This window comes from Giraffa tippelskirchi, chromosome X (assembly GCF_054371585.1).
Source record: "Giraffa tippelskirchi isolate mGirTip1 chromosome X, T2T-mGirTip1v1.2.pri, whole genome shotgun sequence".
NCBI classification, from domain to species: domain Eukaryota; kingdom Metazoa; phylum Chordata; class Mammalia; order Artiodactyla; family Giraffidae; genus Giraffa; species Giraffa tippelskirchi.
Genome location: NC_137289.1, coordinates 42,644,085 through 42,669,163, shown reverse-complemented (window position 1 = coordinate 42,669,163; position 25,079 = coordinate 42,644,085). Strand labels below are relative to the sequence as shown.

The following is a 25,079-nucleotide window of genomic DNA, read 5'->3' as shown; positions in this document are numbered from 1 at the left end:
TGTTTTGTGGAAAGTTAGAGAAATCTTATGAGAGAACATTTACAACAACTACAATGGGAGGGGGGGAAGGGGAGAAAAAAGAAAAAAAAAATCCAAAAGAATCTACAGAACAAGTCAAAACAAAAATAATCAATGTTTTTCTTGAGTCACTGCTGTCAGAATCCTTTCCCTCGCTGGGAGTCACAGTTCACCTCACCTCCCTAGAAACCCCTCTAACACTGTGCTGCTGTCTGGACCTGCTGTGGGGGCAGCTCAGATTCTAATCTGGTCCTAATCTTCTGTGTTCTTGTCTCCAACGTCCACAGCTATCAGAACTAGTGCGTTTTCTTTTGTGGGAGCTCTCGATGACCTTTTATATATTCCATAGGCACAGAATCTGCGGATTGAATCTTCAGCTTGTACAGCTGGTGGGAAGGTCTGGGGTCTTCTTCCTTAGCCGCACTGCCCCTGGGTTTCTATTGTGGTTTCATTTCCACCTCTGCATGTGGGTCGTCCACTGGGGTTTGCACCTGAGGCTGCCCTGGAGGAGTTGGGTTTCCCCTGTGAGGGCCAGGTGTGGAGGTGGTGCACTTGCTTGGGTTGCAGGGGTTCTGGCAGCACCAGGTACTCAGGGGAGTTGGCGGCTATGGTAACAGGAAACAAAGTGCTCTAGAAGGGTATCAGTTCAGTTCAGTTCAGTCGCTGAGTCATGTCCGACTCTGCGATCCCATGGACTGCAGCACGCCAGGCCTCCCTGTCCATCACCCACTCCCAGAGTTGACACAAACTCATGTCCATTGAGTCGGTGATGCCATCCAACCATCTCATCCTCTGTCATCCCCTTCTCCTCCCACCTTCAATCTTTCCCAGCATCAGGGTCTTTTCAAATGAGTCAGTTCTTTGCATCAGGTGGCCAAAGTATTGGAGTTTCAGCTTCAACATCAGTCCTTTCAATGAATATTCAGGACTGATTTCCTTTAGGATGGACTGGTTGGATCTCCTCAGTATCGAAGGGACTCTGAGGACTCTTCTTCAACACTACAGTTCAAAAGCATCAATTCTTCAGTGCGCAGCATTCTTGATAGTTCAACTCTCAGATCCATACATGACTACTGGGAAAACCATAGCTTTGACTAGACAGACCTTTGTTGGCAAAGTAATGTCTCTGCTTTTTAGTATGCTGTCCAGGTTGGTCATAGCTTTTCTTCCAAGGAACAAGCATCTTTTAATTTCATGGCTGCAGTCACCATCTACAGTGATTTTGGAGCCCCCCCCCACCAGAAAACTCTCTCATTGTTCCCACTATTTCCCCATCTATTTGCCGTGAATTCATGGGACCGCATGCCATGATCTTACTTTTCTGAATGTTGAGTTTTAAACCAACGTTTTCACTCTCCTCTGTCACTTTGATCAAGAGGCTCTTTAGTTCCTCTTTGCTTTCTGCCATAAGGGTGGTGTAATCTGCATATCTGAGGTTATTGATCTTTCTCCCAACAATCTTGATTCCAGCTTGTGCTTCATCATCACGTGTTTCTCATTATGTACTCTGCATAAAAGTTAAATAAGTGGAGTGAGAATATACAGTCTTGACATACTCCTTTCCTGATTTGGAACCAGTCTGTTGTTTCGTGTCCAATTCTAACTGTTGCTTGTTGGCCTGCATACAGATTTCTCAGGAGGCAGGTCAGGTGTTCTGGTATTCCCATCTCTTTCAGAATTTTCCACAGGTTGTTGTGATCCACACAGTCAAAGGCTTTGGCATAGTCGATAAAGCAGAAATAAATGTTTTTCTGGAACTCACTTGCTTTTTCAGTGATCCAACAGATGTTGGCAATTTGATCTTTGGTTCCTCTGCCTTTTCTAAATCCAACTTGAACATCTGGAAATTCACGGCCCACGAACTGTTGAAGCCCGGATTGGAGAATTTTGAGCATCACTTTGCTAGCGTGTGAGATGAGTGGAATTGTGCGGTAGTTTGAGCATTCTTTGGCATTGCCTTGCCTTGGGATTGGAATGAAAACTGACCTTTTCCAGTCCTGTGGCCACTGGTGAGCTTTCCCAATTTGCTAGCATATTGAGAGCAGCACTTTCACAGCATCATCTTTAAGGATTTGAAATAGCTCAATTGGAATTCCATCACCTCCCCTAGCGTTGTTCATAGTGATGCTTCCTAAGGCCCACTTGACTTCACATTCCAGGATGTCTGGCTCTAGGTGAGTGATCATGCCATCGTGATTATCTAAGCCATGAAGATCCTTTTTGTGTAGTGTTTCTGTGTATTCTTGCCACCTCTTCTTTATATCTTCTGCTTCTGTTAGGTCTATACCATTTTTGTCCTTTACTGTGCCCATCTTTGCATGAAATGTACCCTTGGTATCTCTAATTTTCTTGAAGAGATCTCTAGTCTTTCCCATTCTATTGTTTTCCTCTCTTTCTTTGCACTGATCACTAAGGAAGGCTTTCTTAACTCTCCTTGCTATTCTTTGGAACTCTGCATTCAAATGGGTATGTCTTTCTTTGTCTCCTTTGCTTTTCACTTCTCTTCTTTACACAGCCATTTGTAAGGCCTCCTCAGACAGCCATTTTGCTTTTCTCCCATTTCTTTTTCTTGGGGATGGTCTTAATCCCTGTCACCTGTACAACGTCATGAACCTCCGTCCATAGTTCTTCAGGCACTCTGTCTATCAGATCTAATCCCTTGAATCTATTTGTCACTTCCACTATATAATCGTAAGGGATTTGATTTAGGTCACACCTGAATAGTCTAGTGGTTTTCCCTACTTTCTTCAATTTAAGTCTGAATTTGTCAATAAAGAGTTCATGATCTGAGCCACAAAATCTGCCAACAAGGTCTCCCGACAAGATCTCTCAACTTCCTTCTTAGCCAAGCCTAAAAGACAGACTCTGTAGTGCAGCACATCAGGCCAAATACCGGATAAACTGAGAATATTTGTATGTAAGAGTACCAGGTACGGGATATTGTGCAGAAGATGTGCACTGCGAGTGAAGTCACGTAAAAGTCTTTTGTGCCACTTTCAGAGGGAAACTATTCGTCTTCCAGACGATCCAGTCGACAGGATTCAAATCACTAATAATAGTCAACTCAGCCACAAGGCAGGGCAGGGTCCCTTTGTGGAACTTAATAAAGAAGTTCCCATGCAAGCCTGTCTGCACCCTCTAATTTTCATTACTCAAATGTTTTCATTCCATCAACAGAGAGTTCAAATACAGACCATGGGCAGGCACTCGTGGAGATGATGAAGACTGCAAGAACACAGCATCCTTCCGGGGCGGTGAACACAGAATGCTGCAGGTTGGTGAGAAGATGGAGGAAAAATGGACCAGAGAATGAAGGGGAGAGTTCAGAGCAAAGATCTGGCTTTTTGGGGTGGTGGGAGCTGCTCCAGACCTGCCTGCAAGCCTTGGGGACATATTTCAAAATGTAATAAACAATGTAGTCTCTGGCCTCAATGAGCTTTGACAATCTTAATGCCTCAGCATACTAGACTAGACCAACTGCAGTGCAACAGGTTAGAGATTCAGGAGATATTATTTGGGGAAAGGGGGACAGTGACTTAAAGGAGACTTGCTCGGTCACACTTTTTCAAACAGTGTGACTACTTAATAGAGCTGGAGCCAGGATTCACCTATATATAGACTGTTCTCTTAAGCATATTTCAATTTCGTGATCATCACGAGATAACCACGTTTATGTGGGATTTCATTTTCTTTCTGTTTGAATACTTCTCTACTTATACAACCGGAAGTTAGCACTACCTTGGAAGTTACATTTTTGTATTAGGACTTTTCTCTCACTTCTCCAACTGTACCAGTTGTGCTAGATGACTTCCTACCACTAAAGATGGCCCAGTTCATAGTAATTCCTCCTGCCATACAAGAGTCTCTCAAAAAAACGAAAAGGCAGATAGAATGCAAAAGCACAGACAAGCCAAGCTTCTGAGGACTGTTTGAAAAAAAGGCCATGGGAAAGTAGGCCATGAGTTGGCTGATTGACATAGTAGTGTGGTTATAGAATCCGTGGCATCAGAAAGAGACAAGCGGCACTCAAAGATGCAGAACAGCCGAGTTTATTCAGCACCGGTGTGGGCTCAGTGGAGTCGCCGCCAAAGACTGAGTGCCTCGGCTTTGTTCTGGGTATCTTTTAATACACCGTAGATTTCCTGCTTGAACAGCTCAGATCCCTCCCTTCCCCAGGTAGCCCTAGTTCCCGAGAAGAGGAGGTGACCACCAAGCAAGAGATCAGATGTGGAAGCGGTGATTGATGAGCAGCAGCTGTTAACACAAGATAAAGGAAGGGAAAGCAAAAGGTTGTTACTTTAATTGGGGGCTTTGATCTGGTTTCTATTTCATTCCCCGCTCTTGATATTTAGGGTGCATCTGCGGCTGTCAGAGAACATCATCATCCAGACCTGGTTGGTAACCCCTTAAAAGCAACAACTAGGTGGCTGTTCTCCGTTTGACAACTCTTTCTATGAATGAACCCTGTTACGTGTTTGATTAGGACCGGTATGAAGCAGGGAATAAGCAGTCATCGGTGAGTATGACTACGACAATCCCAATCATTGTTTTAACCAGAAACATTGTCTGAACTAGAAGATGGGCAGTCTTCCTGATATTTTTAGCTATGTCTGTCACAACTCTTCGATTGTCTCCTATTTGGATGCAACAGTCAGTTTGGTAGAATTTCCCACAAGCTCCTCCTTCCTCCACTATTCGATTTGGATAGATGGCAGTCCTCATCTGGGATTGTTGCTGTGCCAACAGTTCCAACGCAGTTGCAATTTCATTAGTTATACTCTCAAGTACCGCCCGCAGTCGGATTATTCCGTTGAGCATGTAAATGTGGGTCCTGTACCCCCAACTGCCGTCTTGTGGCTACGTGGCCGGACCATAATACGGGATTATCTGTTGGGGGCGCTCAGCTTTGCCCCAACTTTGTTTTCCCCCTAGCTCGAGGAATCATTTTTCTCTATGTCTCAGGTTGTCGCAAATTGGGAACACCAGCGTGTCCCCTGGTGAGTCGGGAAGAGGAAGAAACCTGACTGAATTATTCCTATGGTGCAGGTTCCTCCGCATCTGGATGGGAATCATGAGTAGGCCTTCTCCCGCAAATCCAAAAAGTCCCTCTCGGGGCTGCCATAAGTCTGGGTTTGTGGAGTTAAAATGCTTCCAATATGGGCTAATGCCTGGGATTGCAAGAAAAGGATTAGTATCAGGTTGACTTCCCGTACAGTTTCGCTCTGGAATCCCAGAAGTGGAGTTGAAGGGAGTGCAAGTGTGATTTCCATTCCCTCCCTTTTGGGGATCCCGATACCAGGTTGGGGCCCCTGACCACCACAGACGTTTGTTACAGGTACCATTATAGACCAGGGCTCTTCTACATTTTGTTTCTCTGACCCAGGTATAATGTGTCCCTTCCTGGCTTAGGCATTCTTTGCCTTCTGTTTCCTTGGACAGGGTCCAACTCTGAATAGAACCCCCTGCCCGCCTGCTAGTTGTTCGATTCCATTGGAATAGCAGAGAGGCATCCAGTGCAGTACACTTCCAGGGCCATGTTTTATGCATCAGAGCTCCTCCACAAACACAGCAGCTAGTGACATTTAGTTCCAGGGCTACCTCCTCGGCTAGATGGATAAAAGGATTATTTCCAATAGTGGTCATTTCTAACTTATCTTTGAGGGAAACTCAAAGCTGGTTATAAAGTCCAGAGGACCCCATCTTTGGACCTGATGCCAATGGGTCTGGCTTGGTTACTTGGGCCTTTAACCATTTGACCACCTCCTGGGCTCGTTCTTTCCTAGCCTGGTCTTCCCCCCCACAATCTATCATCCCAAAATGAGTCTGTCGAGTCTAGCAAGCCATCTGTCTTGGGGTACCATAGCACGTTAGGCCATTCACACTGTGGGCTCTAATTGTCCCTCGCAATGATGCTTCCTTTCTCTAGTTCATGGGAAAGCTGAACTATAACATGCGGCTGGTTTGTATGTGCAGTCAGTGAATCCTTGGGCCCATTTACCCTCATGGTAGAAAGACTCCGTACATTCAGAACAATTATCCTGGCTCTCAGATGAGGAGGCGACTTTACAACTTAACAGAACTATAAGGCAAAAATACACTGTTTTCATATTTAAGTTGATCACAGTCGGAGGAGACTCCTAAAAAAGAAGAAGTATGAAGAAGTAGGGAAAGCAGAGAGAGAGTTTTTGGATACAAGTCCACTCTGTGGGAGAGAGGAAAGCCCTATTCCAAATAAGATGAATAGGGGGAGTCCCAGACCAATTAATAACCAATACATCTGCCTTGTGTAGGTCCTATTGGTTCCTCCAGCTTCAGCCGTGTGTTTCTTAACCAGCTCCCGGTGTGGCCCCCAGCAGGGCTTTGGGGTGCTTGTTTCCTTCTTTGCAAGGTCAGGCACAGGAGTTTCTCCAGACTAAGGGTCATTTCCCACTTTTCCTGGCTATCAGTGGGACTTGCAGGTTTGACTCTGGAGTAATGGGTCCAAGCATCTGTTCATGCCACCTTGAGATCAGTGGGGGTAGTTAAGATTACAAAATAGGGCCCTTTCCACATGGGTTTTACAGGCTGTTGTTTGCAATCCTTACCCATACTCGGTCCCCTGGTTGGTGAGGATGTGCTGTTATACCTAAGGAAATGGGTATTCTATCAATTATCCACGTATGTATTTGAGAGATTGTGTGTCCTAACCCTTTTAGCTGCCTATATAAGTCCAAGTTCCCCAGTTCTCTGGTGTCTCCCCTTAAGTTGACTAGCGAGGGTGGTCGTGCATACAGGATTTCAAATGGCAAAAACCCTGTCCGTGCCCCGGGTGAACACCTCACCTTTAAGAGGGCCGCAGGCAACATGCCTACCCAAGATAAGCTGGTCTCCTGGCATAGTTTTGCTAGGGTTTGTTTGAGGGTTCCACTCACGTGTTCCACTTTCCCTGAGCTCTGGGGATGGCAGGCAGTATGCAATTTCCACTGGGTTTTCAAAGCCTTTGCCACCTGTTGTTCTGCATCGGCTACAAATGCCGGTCCATTGTCCAACCCTATGGTCAGACACATTCAATATCTGGGGACAATGTCTTTCAGGAGTGCCTTGGTTACTTGTCTTGCTTTTTCAGTTTGGGTAGGAAAGGCTTCCACCCAGCCTGAAAAGGTGCAGATCAAATCTACAAGGTATCTAAATCCTTGATTTGGAGTGATTTCAGTGAAACCTGCTTCCATATCCTCAAAGGGGGATAGTCCAAAATGTTGTGTCCCTGCTGACCTACTAGGCCCCTGGCGAGCATTATTTTGTAAACAGGTTACACATCACTGGGAGACCGAAGAACAGAGTGCGGGGAGGTGAGCAACGAGATAGTATGGGCCTAGCAACGTCTCTAAGGCAGTCTTGCCCATATGGGTCAGTTCATTTCGCTGGTGCACCAGCTTGTAGGCAAGGTGTTCCAGAACATAGACTCGTGGTCTTGTGTGAGCCACCATCCCATCTTGGCCTTGGTTCCCCCTTCCGTTTTCATCCATTTCCTCCGCAGGCCGGCCGGATTTCCCAGGCTAACAGGGCCCCTGGGCTGCTGGAGCTGTGAACCACTCCCAGGCTGCTTGGCCCAATCTCAGCCATTGGCAGAGAGGGTAGTGGGCGTCACGCTCCACGGACAGGCCCCTAGCCCAAAGGGAGTCGCCTCGGGCCCACCTCACCCCCTTGCCCCGGCTTCCGGGGCTCCAGCGAGCCACGTGATGCCTCTGATTCGCTGAGTGCCCACCTCCAGGCATATTGCCTGTCTTCCATCTGGCAAAACCCAGGTGCGAGCTGCCATTTCCTTGGCCTGTAGAAATTCAAACCATGAATTCCCACTTCCATATCCGAAAAAGACACTCCTGCGTCCCACAGGACCTTAGACATCTGGGTGCTCTCCCAAGGTGTCCCATGAAAGGCAGGGGGGCAATGTGGCTGGAGAGTTTCCTCCATAAAGCAGAGAGCCCGATGTGGTCTGGATGATAGGAGAGTGGGTACAAACCCAGTTTGATACAATTGAGCTCTTTTGCTCAGGAGCCACAGGGTACAGAGCTCTCTGTGTCTCTGTCTCTGCTTCTGGCACGCACTGTTTCTCTGTCCATCTTTCTCCGTGTGTAGTAGGGGCTTGTGTCTGTGTGTCTCTGTCTCCCTGACTGGTGCTGTTGCCCTCTGCCACTCTCCGGACACCGGCACTCATAAAAGACACTTAACCTAGGCATAAAGCCAAAGTTCTCCTCCTGTGTGAGTTGCACCCACGGGAGATCTGACTTTGTCAGTTCACAAAGCTGGGGAATGCTTTCTCAAACTTAGAGGCAAACACAGGCGATCTCTTCTGAACCACAGAAGGAGACAGGCGTCCCTCCCTCCCTCACATGGTGGACATGAACACTGCACAGGACTACGGTGGCTTGGCCACACTTTGGACAGGGGGAGAAACGGGGCATGCTCTAGCTGGCATGAGGGAGCTCCATGAAATGTGCTTAAATGCCAGTCAGTGAGAATGCTAAGGACAGCTCTCCATTGAGGACCATGACTCACCGGTGCCAGAGGCATTGAAGTCTGCCCATTTAGTGTATACAGGCCCTTTCAAAATGGGGCTGTTCTCGTTCAGCCTCCAGGTTGAGAACACACCGCAGCCTACCCTGTCTCCCCAGCCCTGTGGGGTCGGGAGCAGCGAAGAATCAACTGACGCCATCCTTTGCATAGTCCTGATAGCCAAGCTTTCTGCGAAGAGAATAAAGAGTGATGTTTCCAACTGGAAAACTCTGCAGGTAGCAGCTGCTTATGCTGGAGTCCCGTCAGTCAACCAAAGCTTACATACAAAGCAAGGTGTGCTCATGCCCCTGGTCATTTTGGGGCATGAATGCTGCTACACTTGAGAAGGACAGAAAGATCCAAGGGACTGTAGCCCCGCCCCCTCTTCTGTGCCTGGGAATCCACCCCATTCTGTTTCTTGGCTCCTTTCCATCCTCACCGACTTCCCACTGGTGCTTTCTGCCTGCCTATCCTTTCGGCAAGGGATCCAGGGTGCAGCAGCACACTCGGAAAAAGGAAGGAATTCACGTCAGGACATTTTTAAACGAGCAATGTGGTGTCTTCCTCATGACTGCTATTCAGTAATGCCTGGAGCCTAAATACAGCAGGCTCTGCACTGGAACCTGTCTCTCACTGTCCCAGGGTCCCTGCATGCAAACAGCCTGCCGTCCTTGCTTCATCCCTGTTCCCTCCCTCACAGGCAGACACTGGCAGAGGGGCACTCACACACACCGCCCACCTGCGCTTTCCTCACCCTTCTGCACTGCCAGGTAGCTGGAAGTGCCCGGACGGATTGCACGCTCACACCCAGGCTCTCCTAGGATGCCTGGGGATTCACTCTGAGAGCCTACATTAGCATGTCATTTGTCTCGCATGGTGCCAATATGGAACACACTTGGAGAGGGAGTGTGCTGGCTGACAGGCTGATCCTAGGCAGCACTAGCCTAGGACTTGCCCAGATCGCCTTCTCACAAGTGTGGAACAATCTTCAGTGAAGCCGGCTCTCATTCCAATCCTCCTCCTTCCAGTCTCTTCCTTTATCCGAAGCACCCTGGCCTCTTCAAAATCGGGGGTCCTGCCCTAGCCTCGTCCAGCATTTCCACAGGGTAGCCAATGCACCACAGACTGAGGGGTCCACAGACGGTGGTTTTAAATCCCCACATCACTTGATTTATTTCCTCTGGGTGACTCCTCAAACCCCCCACCACTGCTTACGGATACAAACACACATCACAGCAGGAATTGTGAGCTTGTTTATGCCTCTTGATGTAACTGCAGATTTGCAGAGTCACTGTCCACAGTTGTCATCTGTCATCCTTCCCTCATTCCTGTCCCGGACAGGGGCATGACAGAGATGCATGGACCCGTCTCCCCTAGTCTGTGAGCGCCTCGTGCCTCCTCTTCTGGTTGCTCCACATCTCATGTTCTGTCACCTTCATCTCTGTGTCTGCAGAGGCCAGTACCCATGCACACACACATGCAACACAAGCAGACACGTGTCAGGGACAGGGACCCAAATGCAAACAGGGAACACGTGGCAGTACGTGGAGAACCACTGGTTCATTCAAAATATAGAGATTTCCATATTTCTTATAAGAAAATCTCCATTCTGATCTTCAAATGTGAACCATACCAAAGTCCAACTTCCATGAAGGAGCATTAGCACCTAGATTTTGGTATAGGAAATATAAGGAATTCCATATTTCATGGTGGATAATGGTTGTCTTGATATATGTATGAGAAATGCAAAGAATTTCATATTTCATGAAGAAACAGTGGTGCTGACATGTTCCCTTGTGAAATAGGGGAATACCAATACTATATTGGATCTCCGTGTCTTAAGAAAACCAATGCCTAGATTTTCATGTGTGAAATGTAGAGTATCCCATATTTAATGTAAGAAAATCACCACCCAGATTTTCATATAGGAAGTATAGAGAATTCCATAGTTCATGTAAAAAACTCTGGATACAGATTTTAATCAAGTGAAATACAAAAAAATTCAACATTTCATGTAGTAAAACCATCGTTGAGATTATCATATGTAACATACAGAAAATCTATTTTTAAGAGAGTAAAAATGTCACAGTGATTTCCATATCTGAATTATGCAGGGTTCCATATTTTATGTAGTAAAATTGGTATGCAGAATTTGAAAGATATCTTAAATATACAGAATTCCTGATTGCATGAGGGGAAATTGGCACCCAGGTTTTCCTATGTGATACACATAATGTTCAATACTTCCTCTAGGAAAGTTTGAGCAGAGGTGTTCATATGTGATACATAGATATTTCATATTTATGTAGAAAATGGATGGCCCTAGTTCAAATCTGATATATAGAGAATTCCGTATTTCATACGGGAATATTGTCACTCATATTTTCATATATGAAGCATAAAGATTTCTGTATTTTTTGTGCAAATATCTGGGCCGAGATTTTCTTATACTAAATGTGAAAAATCTCATATGACAAGTATGAAAATCTGTTCACAAATTTCTATTTGTGAAATGTAGAGGTGTCCTAATTAATGTGGGAAAATTGGTTCCCTGATTTCTATAACATGAAATATAGAAAATTACATACTTATGTCAGAAAATCTTAATTAAGATTTTCATATATGAAATATACAGAATCCCATATGTCAATATAGCAAAAGTCTTTGTTCCAATTATCATCTGCAAAATGTATGTGATTCCATATTTTATTTAAGCAAATCTGCACACTGATTGCCACGCGTGAAACATACAGAATTTGGTATTCCACATTTGAAAATCTATGCCCACCAAAGCCAGGCTAATATTTTCATATGTGTTGTGGAGAGAATTGAATATTTAATGTAGGAAAATGAATGTCCATATATTCAAAGGTTTACCATGGAGAATTCCATATATTGTGTAGGAAAATGTGCTCACAGATATTCATAAATGTAACATAAAGAAGTCAATATTTCCATTGGGAAAACTTTTTCCAGATTTTCTTAGAGCGTATTCCATATATCATGCAGGACAATCTGTGCCTAGATTTTCAAATGTGAGCTATAGAGAATTATATATATTTAGTGCAGAAATAACAGCATCCTAACCCTTACCCGACACCCTAACCCGACACTCTAACCTGACACCCGACACCCTAACCCGACTGCCTAACCCGACACCCTAACCCGACACCCTATCCCACACCCTAAACCTAACCCACACCCTAACTTACACCCTACTCAACCCCTCACCCCTAGACTTACCTTTTGAAGACCTCTGTCTGTCTGTGGATTTATGTATGTCTCAGTGTGAGTCTTCTGTTTTTTGATAATATTGCTGAAGTTGTAAGTGAGTTCTTATTTAAATAATCTAAAGAAAAGGAAGCCCTTACAAATCAAACAGTTCTAAATACAAGAAAAAATTGACCTAAATGAATTTTAGATTCATGTGAACTGGGAAATAGTCAATATTAAATACCTGGTATTTATTTTTTTTCACTACTCTAGACATGTCTGAGTCATTAACAGTAAGCATAAAATTTTTATAGTGCCTAGGTTTATTATAAGTTAAATATTGCTATATTGTTATGTCTGTCACAAGCTTGTCAACAAAGAAAGTACCTCTAAAAACAAACAAACAGAAAAACTCCTAAAGAATGTAAATGCGATATGAGCTTTTAGATAAACTGTTAAAAATAATTATACTTTAAAATATCTATCTACAATAGTCTCAATTGAAGGCAGAGGAGAAGGGGACGACAGAGGATAAGATGGTTGGATGGCATCACTGACTCGATGGACATGAGTTTGAGCAAGCCCCGGGAGTTGGTGATGGACAGGGAAGCCTGGCATCCTGCAGTCCATGGGGTCGCAAAGAGTCAGACACGACTGAGCAACTGAACTGAACTGAATTTACAATAGTTTCTCCAGATTTTGGTTACCTGAATTTCTATCGTTGTGCTAAACTAAGTGATGACAGTGTATTGAATAGCTAGGTCATTTCCAAATAAATAAGGTTCTGAGACATTCACTACTTGACAGGACCTTCCTCTTACACAGACACTAAAGAGGTTTTTGACCATCCATGAATAGTGTCTGGTGCCATCCTAAGATGTTCACTATAAGAAAGCAAAAATGTTTTTTAGATAGTATCACTGATACGTATGTTCACCAATCTATAGAATGCCAATGTAAAAGTCAGTTCTTTGTTGCTTAAGGAAAATGTATGTCTTGTTATTAAAGAAGGTATGAGTAATGAAATCACATTTTATGAAGGAAAAAGAAATAGTTCTGACTTCGGGTGGCAGTTTCAGGATGGGAGAAGCAAAGGAATGGGTACGGAAAGGGATAAGGAGGTTTTATGGGAAGTGGACCTCCAGAAAAGTGTTTTGTGCCTAGTACAAGTTTTCTTGAGAGGTTGAACTGCCTTTGCTAATGGATTTTAAGTTTCTTTACCTCTTGAGTGATCTGTTCTAGGTTGACCTTTGAAATCCTTTGTTAACTTTGGCTAAGTGGATAAGTATTGTTTCACAGTGACTTATGTCATCCTACTTGACTGTTATAAACCCTTTTGATATTTATAAACAAACCTTCCTAAATAATTGACGTCTAGCTACCTTTGGGATGCTTCAGAGGGCCCCTGAGACCTCCCAAAGAGAGATATTAAACAGCCCGAGTTCATTTGGCATGTTAAACTACATGGGAAGTGTTGTCAGAAGAAGTGATGGATCTTCTCAAGTTATATTGTATGGTTGATGATACTAATATAGATATCCTAGAAATTATGTGACATTCATGAAAATCTGATATGTTTTGGTAAAATGCTGTCAGTTATAATTCTAGTTATCATATTCAAGTGTTTCAAGTCACAGCAATGGCCAGATTACTTTGTCAATTTCAATTTAATCAGGTTTTAAACATGCCTTCTATGGTTTCACACTGATGCCTTTGCAAAAATACTGCTACTTCAAGATATATGGAAAAGACTTTTCTAAGCTTACCCATAAACAATTTTTTTTCTGTCATCTGGTAAGCTGGTACCAGACTGGAATTTGGTCTAGTCTCTAGGATCATCGAAAAAGCAAGACAGTTCCAGAAAAACAGCTATTTCTGCTTTATTTACTATGCCAAAGCCTTTGACTGTGTGGGTCACAATAAACTGTGGAAAATTCTGAAAGAGATGGGAATACCAGACCATCTGACCTGTCTCTTGAGAAACCTGTATGCGGGTCAGGAAGCAACACTTAGAACTGGACATGGAACAACAGACTGGTTCCAAATAAGAAAAGGAGTACGTCAAGGCTGTATATTGTCACCCTGCTTATTTAACTTATATGCAGCGTACATCATGAGAAACGCTGGGCTGGAAGAAGCACAAGCTGGAATCAAGATTGCCGGGAGAAATATCAATAACCTCAGATATGCAGATGACACCACGCTTATGGCAGAAAGTGAAGAAGAACTAAAGAGCCTCTTGATGAACGCAGTTGAATCCATGCAGGCTGAAGAGCACCAATGACAGCAGAGAGAAATCGTTCTTCTATTGCTTCCTACACAAAAAAATAAATAAAAGAGAGAAGAAAGCTTGTAACTCTTTTTCTGACACTCAGATCACCAAAGGGAGAAACTGCTATGAATATGTGGATAGAAAGGACACGTCTTTGGCCAACTGGATGAGGTGAGTGCAGTGAGTCTGCAGTTTGTAGACGTCGCTCTTCCCTCAAGCCCACACCCCTTTCCTTCTCAACCTGTCTCCCTCAATAGCTTTCACATCTTCTTTCCTCTTTTCCTTCCATATCATGCTCTTTCATTTCAAAAGATATTGGAAAGAAAGAAATACAAATATAGCATGTGCCCTCAAAATACAAGTCTATGTGCTAAACAAAACTGGGGGACTTGAAAACAACTTGAGGAGTCTAGATTCACCAGGGACACTGTAACTCACTTAATTGACACTTACCAAGCACTTCATGTTTCAGTTTAGACAGTGAACTTCATTACTGAAGCAGGTCACACAACCCATGTCCTTTTGGAGAACATACTGCAGACAGACATTAGCCAATTGGTTTTAGAAATAGTAACTTTAATTTTTCCATTTTTGAGTAACTGCACAGTGCCAGGATAACCTAACACGAGAGACCTTGAGTCCATGTGGGCAACAACCTCCCCAGGCTCGGTTCCAGTGAGAAGTGAGCCCTGAGGCCTGGGAAGGAATGCGGGGCAGGATGGCCGTGAGCATGGCCATTCTCTAAGGGCCTCTCCTTTCATCAGGGCAGGCAGAAAGTGAATAAACTATTACTGTTCTGGGTCTCAAGCTATGTCAGAGCACTCTCCAAGTTTCCATGGGAGGGGGTGGGCAAGTGAACAGGACCCTGGATACACATGGGGAGATTGAAGAAAAGCCTCGGGAGAGAAGGCAGGCTGGGGTGAGTGCTGAGGGGTGTGTGCTAGCCTAGGAGCACCAAGTCCTGTGGAATGAAAGAGAACTTAATTTAGAACTTAAGGGAGCTGGAGGTCACCAGCCTCATGGACAGTCCAGGTGGAGACGCGGCTGGGACTGGGCTCCGGAAAATGGCTAATTAGGTAAGGAGAGAAAAGCATTCCAGCCAGGAAGAGGACCAGAGACAGGATCTGGAAATAGGAATTCGCACGGCCTGGTCGAAGGTGTGAACAGAAGGTCCCCATGAGGGGCGGTGGGAGCCACAGCGGCCTCAGAGTCTGAAGGCAAGGAGCTGGGCATGGTCCGACAGTGGGGGGCGCTCGTCACCTGAGGTTTCTTTTCCTTTCCCTGCCTCGACCCCAGGTATGTGAACTGTGCCCGGGACGATGAGGAGCAGAACCTGGTGGCCTTCCAGTATCACCGGCAGATCTTCTACCGAACCTGCCAAGTGGTCGGGCTGGGCTGTGAGCTGCTGGTCTGGTACGGGGACGAGTATGGCCAGGACCTCGGCATCAACGGGACAGCAGGGGGAAGAGCGAGCTCGCGGCCGGGAGAGGTGAGCGCCACCCCTCTTCCAGCGCCCCAGCCCACCCCGGGGAGCCTCCCTGGTCCGATTCCAAAGCAGAGTACAATCCAGTCTAAAGTCAGTCAAGTCGCAATTAAAATGCCTCAGAATTAGATTCATTTCATATGACTGTTAGGAAAGATTTTTATGTGAAAAATGTTAGTTCTAATTTTCAACATTTTATGCAAAAAATATGTAACATCACCTTCTGCTGAAAGGCTCAGAAGCAAAAAGCAAGTTTTCTAGCACCTACCAGCTCTCTCACCTTTCCCTGTTTCTTCCTCATTTCCTCCCATTTCTAAGCGACAGGAGTCCAGTGATTTGCATTCAGTCACTGTTTCAGTTTGTTGTCCTGTGAGTTCATACTCTGTGCCAGACAGGGCTCCACCCACCAAAACAGACAGAACCACTGCCCTGGGGCAGCACCGGCTTCATACCAGACAGGGGCTGGTGCTCTGAGGAAAACAGTGCAGGAAAAGTGCCTTGGATCAGTGTGAGCAGAAGGCGGGGTGTGGTGCAGGATGGTGGGGCAGGGTCTCTGCAGAGATAACACCCGTGGGAAAGGATTCCAGGCAGGGGAACAGCCAGTGCCGCAGCCCCAGGGCCGGGACGAGAGGCCATGCCGGTGGTCGCAGGAGGAAGCACAGAGGGACAGGAAGGAGGCTGGACGGGACACGGAAGCCTCAGGGCCTGTGTCCACGTACAGGCCCCAGGGGTCTTTCTGGGTGACACAGAACAACCGTGAGGTTTTCAGCTGCAAGCGGCATGTTCTCTGTTCTGTGACAATGCTTTGGTTCATTTTGGGGAAGAGACAGCAGCGGAGAGTCCCCTCAGAGGTCAGTTCATTGCCGGACACGAGGGGAGAGTGGGCTGGCTGAAGATGCACGGGAGTGAGGGTGTGAGGAGTCTGGCTGGAGATGTATTTTTAAACAGGACTTCCTAGTGCATGTTAAATGGACTAAGACTGAATGAAATAAATGAGGTATGAATACTGGTGAGGCTTGAGAAAGGACATGCCTTTATTTTCGGATTTATGGAAAACTGAGAGAGGAGCAATTTGTGAAGCAGTTGGGGCAGCAGGAGCCAGAGACCTGTAGTCAGTGGGACCTGGGCCACTCGGTCTCGTCCAGTCTGAAACCCACTTCCTGCAGAGATCGGCACAAAGGCTGCTCTTTGAACCAGGAGCCGCAAAGTCAGCTTTACTCACACCTGCTCTAACTACCCCCTGTGCTACCTCCCATAGGCAGAGAGCTCCAGGCCAGGCGCCCCTAACTTAATAGACCCTTTCCCCTCACAGGGAGCCACTCAGGAAGATTCTACCTAAGTCATCAAGAGTCTTATCTCTCAGTAGGGTAAAATACCTGTGGCCACTGTGACATGACTTTTCAGATACTGACACACAGGGAAAGGTCCCTGCAGATCCACCTCTATCAGGAGAGACGCTGCTCTGATGCTGCTGGAAGGTCCCTAGTCCGGGTGATACGTAGAAAAGGCCCTTGACACAAGCTTCCCGGATTTCTGTAGATGTAGAGAATAAGGATGGAATGGAAAAGTGGACTGTAGAGACACACTTGATGGGAGACAAATCGTGCGCTGTCAACACCAAGATGATTAGTGGGCAGGCCTTACGACGGCAAACCAGCTACCTGACCAAAAGCTTTCTCTTTCAGCAGAACCGAAGCCCAAGATCCACCCATGTGCCTCCTGCTCTCTGGCCTTCTCTAGTCAGAAATTCCTCAGCGAACATGTCCAACGCAATCACCCCTCTCAGACCCTCCTGAGACCATCTGCAAGAGACCACCTCCAAGCAGAGGATCACTGCCCAGGCAATCAAAATCAGCAGCAGCGATATTCTGATCCGCACAGCCCGAGTGACAAACCTGAGGGTCGCGAGGCCAAGGAAAGGCCCCAACCTTTGCTGAAAAGCAAAAGGCTGAAGAGGATTTCAAGGGCCTCTTCCTACTCGTCCTAGGGACAAATGGGGGGCTCTGGGATGCATGAGAGAATGACGGAAGAGCCCACCACAAGCCAGAAACTGAATCCAGAGGACACAGGCAAATTATTCATGGGGGCAGGGGTCTCGGGGATTATAAAAGCCAAGTGCGGAGAGTGTGGGCAAGTCTCCAAGGATAGGTCAAGTCTCATCACAAACCAGAGGACACACACAGGGGAGAAGCCCTATGTGTGCAGGGAGTGTGAGTGAGTCATGACCAACAAACCACATCTTAGCCACAGGAGGATTACTGCAGCCGCCCCATGCCTCAGCTCTAAGGGGGCCTCAGAGGAGGTCTATGACCCTTTACTGTCCCCAAGAGTATGAGAAGAGACTTCCCAGGTGGTCTAGTGGCCAAGACTCCAATGCAGAGACCCATGTTCAATACCTCATTAGGGAACTAGCTCCCACATGCTGCAACTAAGACACAGTGCAGCCGAATAAATTAATACATAAATAAATATTTTAAAGAAAAAGTGTGATAAGCCCAGAATTAATTGATTAAACAGACCTTCCACTTTCATGACAGGAGAGGAGGTAGATAAACAGCAGAGGGTTTCTTAAGTGTTCTGGAGATGTTCATGCCAATTGCCTTTGTGGGTTTTTTGTACTCCTAATAAATTTTGTCTCCAAACAAATCTGAAGCCCAGACTACGTACTTATTCCCCGCTTATTACTGAGAGCAGTGGGGTCCAGTGGTAGCTGAACCCCTGGGAAGGCATAATTCTGGAGCCAACTCAGTTAGGTCATGGAACAGTCAGTTCCTGGGTCCAGGGAGAGGAATCTAGGGTTTGAGACAGACTCACCAGGGAAGAGAATTTCCCGGCCTCCTGGGAAGTGTGGCCTCTCCTCCTTATAGACCACGACTCTCCTTTGGCCTCTCCTGGTTGCCCTCTGGTTTCCTCTGGCTTCTGTGGCCTCAGAGGTGAAGGCCTCGTGCACGTGTGTGTGCGCATGTGCGTGTGCCTTGCTCAGCCTGGGCCATCTGGTCTTTGCTGCTCCCCCAGGGTCATCACAGCATCTGGACTCCAGATTCGACCACAGGGGTCCAGTTTTCAGCCCTGCCCTCAGCAGCTGTGCGACCTGGGGCAAGATGCTCAACCTCTCTGTGTCTCTATTCTCATCTGTGATACACGGTGGAGGCAGCAGCATTTTAGTCTTATGCATAAGCACAGGGAGAATCTGGCAGAGGCTGGCTGAGAATGCAAGCCCCACCTTTGCTGTTCCTTGTGATGTTTTCTTTAACCTTTTATTATTTTTTAATTGAAGAATAATTGCTTTACAGAATTTTGTTTTCTGCATGTCCTTCAGCCCCCACACCTTCCAGCTCTTCAGAGCTAGACGAGGAAGGGGCCGTTTAGGCACTCGGCTGCCCTGATGAGTGGGTGTGAGGTCAGGGGTGCTAAGGGAGGGCGACCTCCCTTCCCACCACTGCCATTCCTGCTGAGCTGGGCAGCCCCAGAGCCCCTCCACAGACAGGCAGTGCCGACAGTAGTCCGCCCTGCCGAGAACAGAGCCTGGAGCCGCGTGTGCAGGAAGTCCCTGTCCAGCCCCCATCCCACCCCCACACGCAGGGTCCTCGAAGCCCACACAGCGGCTTCTCTGTGCACGGGCCTCGTACCTGTGTCCACGTGCTCTGGTCAACGCTGTCGCGACCTTGAAATTCTTAACTATGGAACAGTTCATCCTTACACGTCCCTTTTATGAGTAAAGTCTGATGGACCCTGGGGTGTGCTGTGAGCAGAGCAGATACGCACAGCACGGGTCCCAGGGGTGACCAGGCTGCACGAGGGGACAAGGTGGACACAAAGGCCCCCCGGTGAGTGAAGGTGGTGACGGCATCAGGAAGCCACACTTGCTTAGACCCAGAACTGAGCTCTGACACAGAGTGGAGGCAATGGCGTTCTAAAGAGTCGACCACACCCTCCCCTCTGTGAAGGACCTCTGCCCTGGCCTGATCCTTCCAGGATGTGTTCAGGAGGCTGAAGTTCGCCCGGTCACCAGAAGACACCAAGGGGACAGTGGGCTGCGGGACGGGGGGTGGAGGGTGCAAACTCCAGGACTGGGGGCAACAGCCCTCAGTTCCCTCCCTGTGCCAGGCTTCCGAAGCGTCTCTACACGAACCGTGTCAGTAATAACCAGCCACTATTATTTTCTCATTTCTTTCACGCTTTCTTAAAGGATCACGTTTGTCTGTGGCTTGGTTTCCCTACAGGAAGCGAAGCCGTATAGACTCCCCATCTTCTGTGGCTTTAGGCAGGGGCCACGGGAGGGAGAGTTAGGGGTGGTGCAGGCAGAGGGGCTTCAACTGAAATACGGTGGGGACCGAGAAACTTGCAGGGGCTTCTCACCTGCACCTCCCGCCGGAGCTGGGCCTGGAATCCCCTGGAAGCCTGAGCAATTCAAAGCTTCTCCCTCCCCTCTGCTCCCCTCTCTTCCCCTCAAAAAGCTGACTCCTGGGCCAGCCCACAACACCCCCAAATCCCCCATCACCCACAGCCCCTCACAGCCCCTCCCTCACAACAGTGGGACAACCTGCATGGTGGCAGGGATGGTGTGTGACCCCAGAGCTTGGGGTCTCAGCTGATCTTGAGCAAGGGGGCTGGTGCTTTACACAGCCTCCCAGCCCTAGGGAGCTGCCAGCAGCCACAAGCCACGATCTGAAGCGGGGTGGGGGGGGTGGGATGTGAGCTGCCTGAGGTCCCATCCTGTCCCCACGACAGCAGCCAGGCCTCATCTGATACCGTGACTGCTCTGCACGAGCACACAGGACTGTAGCAGTCACGGGGACAGGACAGCCAGCTGCCTCCACCGCAGGCTCCACTCTGACTGCAGCGGTCCCACGGCTGTACCAGCCCCGCCTGCACGCCGCTCTGCTTGTCTGCCAGAGCTCGGGGACCCTGCGTGAGTCGGTGAGGGCAGAGCTCCAGAGGCCAAGCCTGTCTTCAGCCGCCAGACCCACCCTGGTTGCCAGACTCATGAGCCCAACCGGAATCTGAAGCCTTTGGGAGAATGACACCGCAGATGCTGACCTCAGAGCTCAGACTCCTGAAAACTTACTAGACAGGTTGCTTTTAGTCTTTTTTTTAAGTAGGAGGTTGGCAGGAAGGGGAGAGGAGAATGACTTCCTTGGTGGTGCAGTGGTTAAGAATCCAGCTACCAATGCAGGAGACATGGGTTCAATCCCCGATCTGGGAAGATCCCACCTGCCATGGAGCAACTAAGCCCATGCACAACTACTGCAGCCATGAAATTAAAAGACGCTTCCTCCTTAGAAGAAAAGTTATGACCAACCTAGCATATTAAAAAGCAGAGACGTTACTTTGCCAACAAAGGTCCATCAGTCAAGGCCATGGTTTTTCCACTAGTCATGTATGGATGTGAGCGTTGGACTATAAAGAAAGCTGAGCGCCGAAGAATTGATGCTTTTGAACTGTGGTGTTGGAGAAGACTCTTGAGAGTCCCGTGGTCTTCAAGGTGATCGAACCAGTCCATCCAAAAGGAAATCAGTCCTGAATATTTATTGGAAGGACTGATGCTGAAGCTGAAACTCCAGTCCTTTGGCCACCTGATGCGAAGAGCTGACTCATTTGAAAAGACCCTGATGCTGGGAAAGATTGGAGGAGGGAGGAGAAGGGGACGACAGAGGATGACATGGTTGGATGGCATCACTGACTCAATGGACATGAGTTTGAGTAAACTCCGGGAGTTGGTGATGGACAGGGAGGCCTGGTGTGCTGCAGTCCATGGGGTCACAAAGAGTCGGACACGGTTGAGCGACTGAACTGAACTGATTCTTAAAGATCTTATTCAGAAAATCAAAAGACAAGCCACAATCTGAGAGAGAAGTATTTGCAAAGCTCACATCCGATGAAGGATTTGGACTCAAAATAGACAAAGACCTCTTGAACAACCCCATAAAAAATGAGTAAAGATCTGAACAGACACCCAGCCAAAAAAAAAAAAAAATACAGATCGTCAAAAACAAAAGCATGCTCAACATCATACACCATTAGGGAATTACAAATTAAAATCATGAGATATCACATCACACATGTTATTAGGACCCCGTCATACCAATTACTGGAGGCTGAGGAACAGCAGGAATGCCCCCTCACTGCTGGTGGGACACATGCACAGCCACTTTGTAACACAGTTGGGCAGTTTTCTCTGAAGCTAAACAAACCTCACCTTGGGATCCAACAATTGCTATTTCCAGTATTTAAGAAACTGCTTTGAAAAATCCATGCCCAAATGCAAACAAAGATGAACTTATGCACAGCAGCACTATTCATAGTAGTTAAAAACTTGAGGGCAAGTAGAGTAGGCCACCCCAAAATAAGCCTATCTGGTGTGAGGATTATTTACGTTGGCTTAGAGGAAAAAAAAAAAAAAAAAAAAAAAAGAGGACTCTCAGTAAACTAAGTAGCAATTGCCTTTTGTGAAGGACATTTACAACAGAGAAATCTCTGCATTTAAGGCTTGCCCCTGTTTGCACCAGAAATAGAAGGATAATTAACTCAAGTAACTCATCAATGGGAAGGTCCCATCTTAAATCTACCAACAATCATCCTTCTTTACTGTGTCTTGCATGATAACTTTCCATAAGTGGCTTCTCCCATTCCCCAAGGTCTTACTTCTGTCTTCAGCTGAAGAAGGTATTTAAGGTGATGGCTTAGGACATTTCAGGGACTGACTCAGTTTTCTTGGGTAGCTCCCCTGTATACAGTAGGCATTTGTTGTTTTAGTCACTAAGTCATGTTCAACTCTGGGATCCCATGGGCTGTAACCCCCCAGGCTCCTCTGTCTATGGGATCCCTCGGGCAAGAATACTGGAGTGGGCTGCCAACTCCTTCTCCAGGGGATCTTCACAACCCAGGGATCAAACCCGTCTCTCCTGTTTTGCAGGCGGATTCTTTACCACTAAGCCACCAAGGAAGCATAGAGGAGGTATGCTTCTGTTTTTTCTCCTGGTGATTTGTCTTTATTATGTAAGGGCAGAATGAAAATTGTTTTTCCTCCCATACACATGCAATGGAGTATTACTCAGCAGTAGAAAGGAATGAACCACCAACCCTCAAAAGGCATGGTTAATGTCACTTGCATATTACTCAGTGAAAGAACGCAGTCTGAAGAGACAGCGTGCAGCATGACCTCATTTATGAGGGATGGGCTCGGTTTGGTGGGTCCTCCCGTTTCCTGGATCTCAGAGGGAGCAGGCTCCAGGGGGCCGTGGAGCAGGTATGTGGAGTTCTGCTGCAGATAAGAAATCCAAACTGAAATAGAGGTGAATATCTTATGATTTCTCCAAAATAGTTACAGAACAATCAACTGGAAACCACATAAAATGAAATGACTGCAAACACAAACTGTAAAACTTACACCAAATTCACTCAGATTTATTTAAAATGCAAAACAATCAAAATTACGTGTATATATAAGAAAATATACATGACCTTGGCGTTGGTCTGCAGATCATGAGCTCTGAGTTTTAACACAGAAAACGCCAATATACAAAAGAAAAAAATATTGTGGACTTTATAAAATTAAAGATTTCTCCCCTGAAAGACCTTATTCAGAAAGTCTAAAGACAAGCCACAAACTGGGAGAAAAATATTTGGAAACACATATCTAATAAAGGATTTGGACCTAAAATAGACAAAGACCTCTAAAACAGCCCCAGTTAAAAAAAAAAAAAAAGAAAGAAAGAAAGGGTAAGGATCTAAACAGAAACACCTGGCCAAAGGAGATATGCAGATGCTACATATCATACAAAAATTATACAAAAAGTATCATACTACTAGGGAATAACAATGAAAATCATGAGATAACACACCGCACCTATTAGCACTGCTGTGCTCTGAATATATGACAGTAGCGATTGCTGGAGGGTAAGGAACAACAGAAGCTCTCCTTCAGTGCTGGTGGTGTTGCAGGAAGGGGGACCCCTTCCAGGCCCTGAAACTGGGCTCTTGTCTAACACTCGGAAATGAATTGTCCGAGGAGACACACGTGCTGACAAAGAAAGAGATTTTATTGGGAAGGGCGCCCAGTTGGAGAGCAGTAGGGGAGGGGAACCCAGATTTTATGGTGATGGGATTCGTTTCTGGATTGTCTTTAGCCAGTCATTCTGACTCAGAGTCCTGCCTGGTGGTGCTGAAGGAGGAAAGTAGGCCGAACAGATTCCATCTTGAAAATCAGTCTCCATCTTGAAGCCACTGTGAACTTTGGACTATATGCCTGGGTGCTCACCTGATGGACACTAAATTATGTGCCCACTACCCATGCAACGACATAACAATTGGAAAACCGACCCCCGGATAAAAGGCCTTCAGGATTCGTACCGAGACATCCCGTCACCAAGGGAGTGTACTAATTTACCCCAAAGCAAAACAAATTCTCTGTACAATACGTATTGATATCTGTTACCCTGTTTATCCAACTAAGACTTACTGCATATAAATCATAGCTAGCAGTAGCAGCAGTAGCCTTGATTGTATCTCTCCTTTACACTATCCAGACTAGTTTCAAGGGATCTGGGGATGTGGGTTTGGGCACGTACACTTATGGTATATACGGTTGTCACCAAAACTGGTCGGGGTCCTTGGCTAAGAGGAGACTGTGCCTTGAACCCACCAGGGTAATAAATTGCACTCCACTATTTGCGTTGTCCTTCTGAGTGAGTTTGCTTCCCGGAGAGCGTGGCTAAAACAGTGCACACCCTGTTCTGCCAAGATGGATGCCAGCGTGGATTCTGGGAGGTGGTCGGACATGTGGTGTCTCCTTTTGACCTTTCCCGAACTCTTTCGGTTGGTGGTGGCTTATGAGTTCCGTGTTCCTTACCAGGACCTCCAGTCGTAAAACAACTCATGCATATGGTTACCATGGTGCCTGGGCAGGGTGGACGGTTTCAGTCAGGGTGCCTCCCCTAACAGTGGGATGCATGAACAGCCACTTTGTAAGACAGCCGGGCAGTTTTTTCCAAAGCTAAACAAGTCTCACCTTGGGATGCTCAGTATTTCGTCAACCGCTCTGAAAACCTCTCTCCAAATTCAAACAAGGATGAAATTATGCACAGCAGCACTATTCATAATAGCTAAAAACTTGCACAAATAGGGATATCCTTCAATAGATGAATGCACAAGCAAAGTGGGATACATCCATGTCAAGGCAAATAGAATATGCCACCTCAAAATATGCCTTTCTGGCATAAGGAATATTTCAGTCTCATTAAAAACAAACAAACAAACAAAACCCAGGAATCTCAGAAAACTGTATGGAGATTCCTTGGCTGTGAAGGACATTTACAATAGAGAAATTTCCATATTTAGGGGCTGTCCCTCTTTGCACCAGAAATAGAAGGACGATTAAACCTCAAGTAGCTCTTTTCGAAGGGAGGAGCCCTGACTTAAATCTGCAAACAGTCATACCCTTCTTTACTGTGTTTTGCCTGATAACCTGCCAAAACTGGCTCCCCCTCCCCCAAGGACTTTCTCCTATTGTTTTTCTCTGAAGATAGTATTTTAAATAATGGCCTTGGACGTTGCAGGGAG

General features: G+C 46.5%; 1 protein-coding gene across 24 annotated transcripts in view; it reads left to right on the top strand.

Annotated features, from left to right (window-relative positions):
• LOC145537111 (histone-lysine N-methyltransferase PRDM7-like) overlaps nt 1–18,164 on the top strand; it is a 44,125-nt gene extending 25,961 nt beyond the window's left edge. For 2 of the 24 annotated variants that reach the window (XM_081567804.1, XM_081567796.1), the window contains 5 exons: nt 3,196–3,292; nt 4,371–4,534; nt 13,439–14,206; nt 15,332–15,524; nt 17,207–18,164. In XM_081567804.1, the coding sequence (XP_081423930.1) occupies nt 14,202–14,206; nt 15,332–15,524; nt 17,207–17,314 (306 nt within the window). In that variant the 5' untranslated portion in view covers nt 3,196–3,292; nt 4,371–4,534; nt 13,439–14,201 and the 3' untranslated portion in view covers nt 17,315–18,164. Of the gene's footprint in view, nt 1–3,195; nt 3,297–4,198; nt 4,535–12,257; nt 14,207–15,331; nt 15,525–17,203 lie in introns of all 24 variants that reach the window. The other 22 variants (XM_081567790.1, XM_081567783.1, XM_081567805.1 and 19 more) reach the window with 13 other exon arrangements.
• The last annotated feature ends 6,915 nt before the right edge of the window (nt 18,165–25,079 follow it).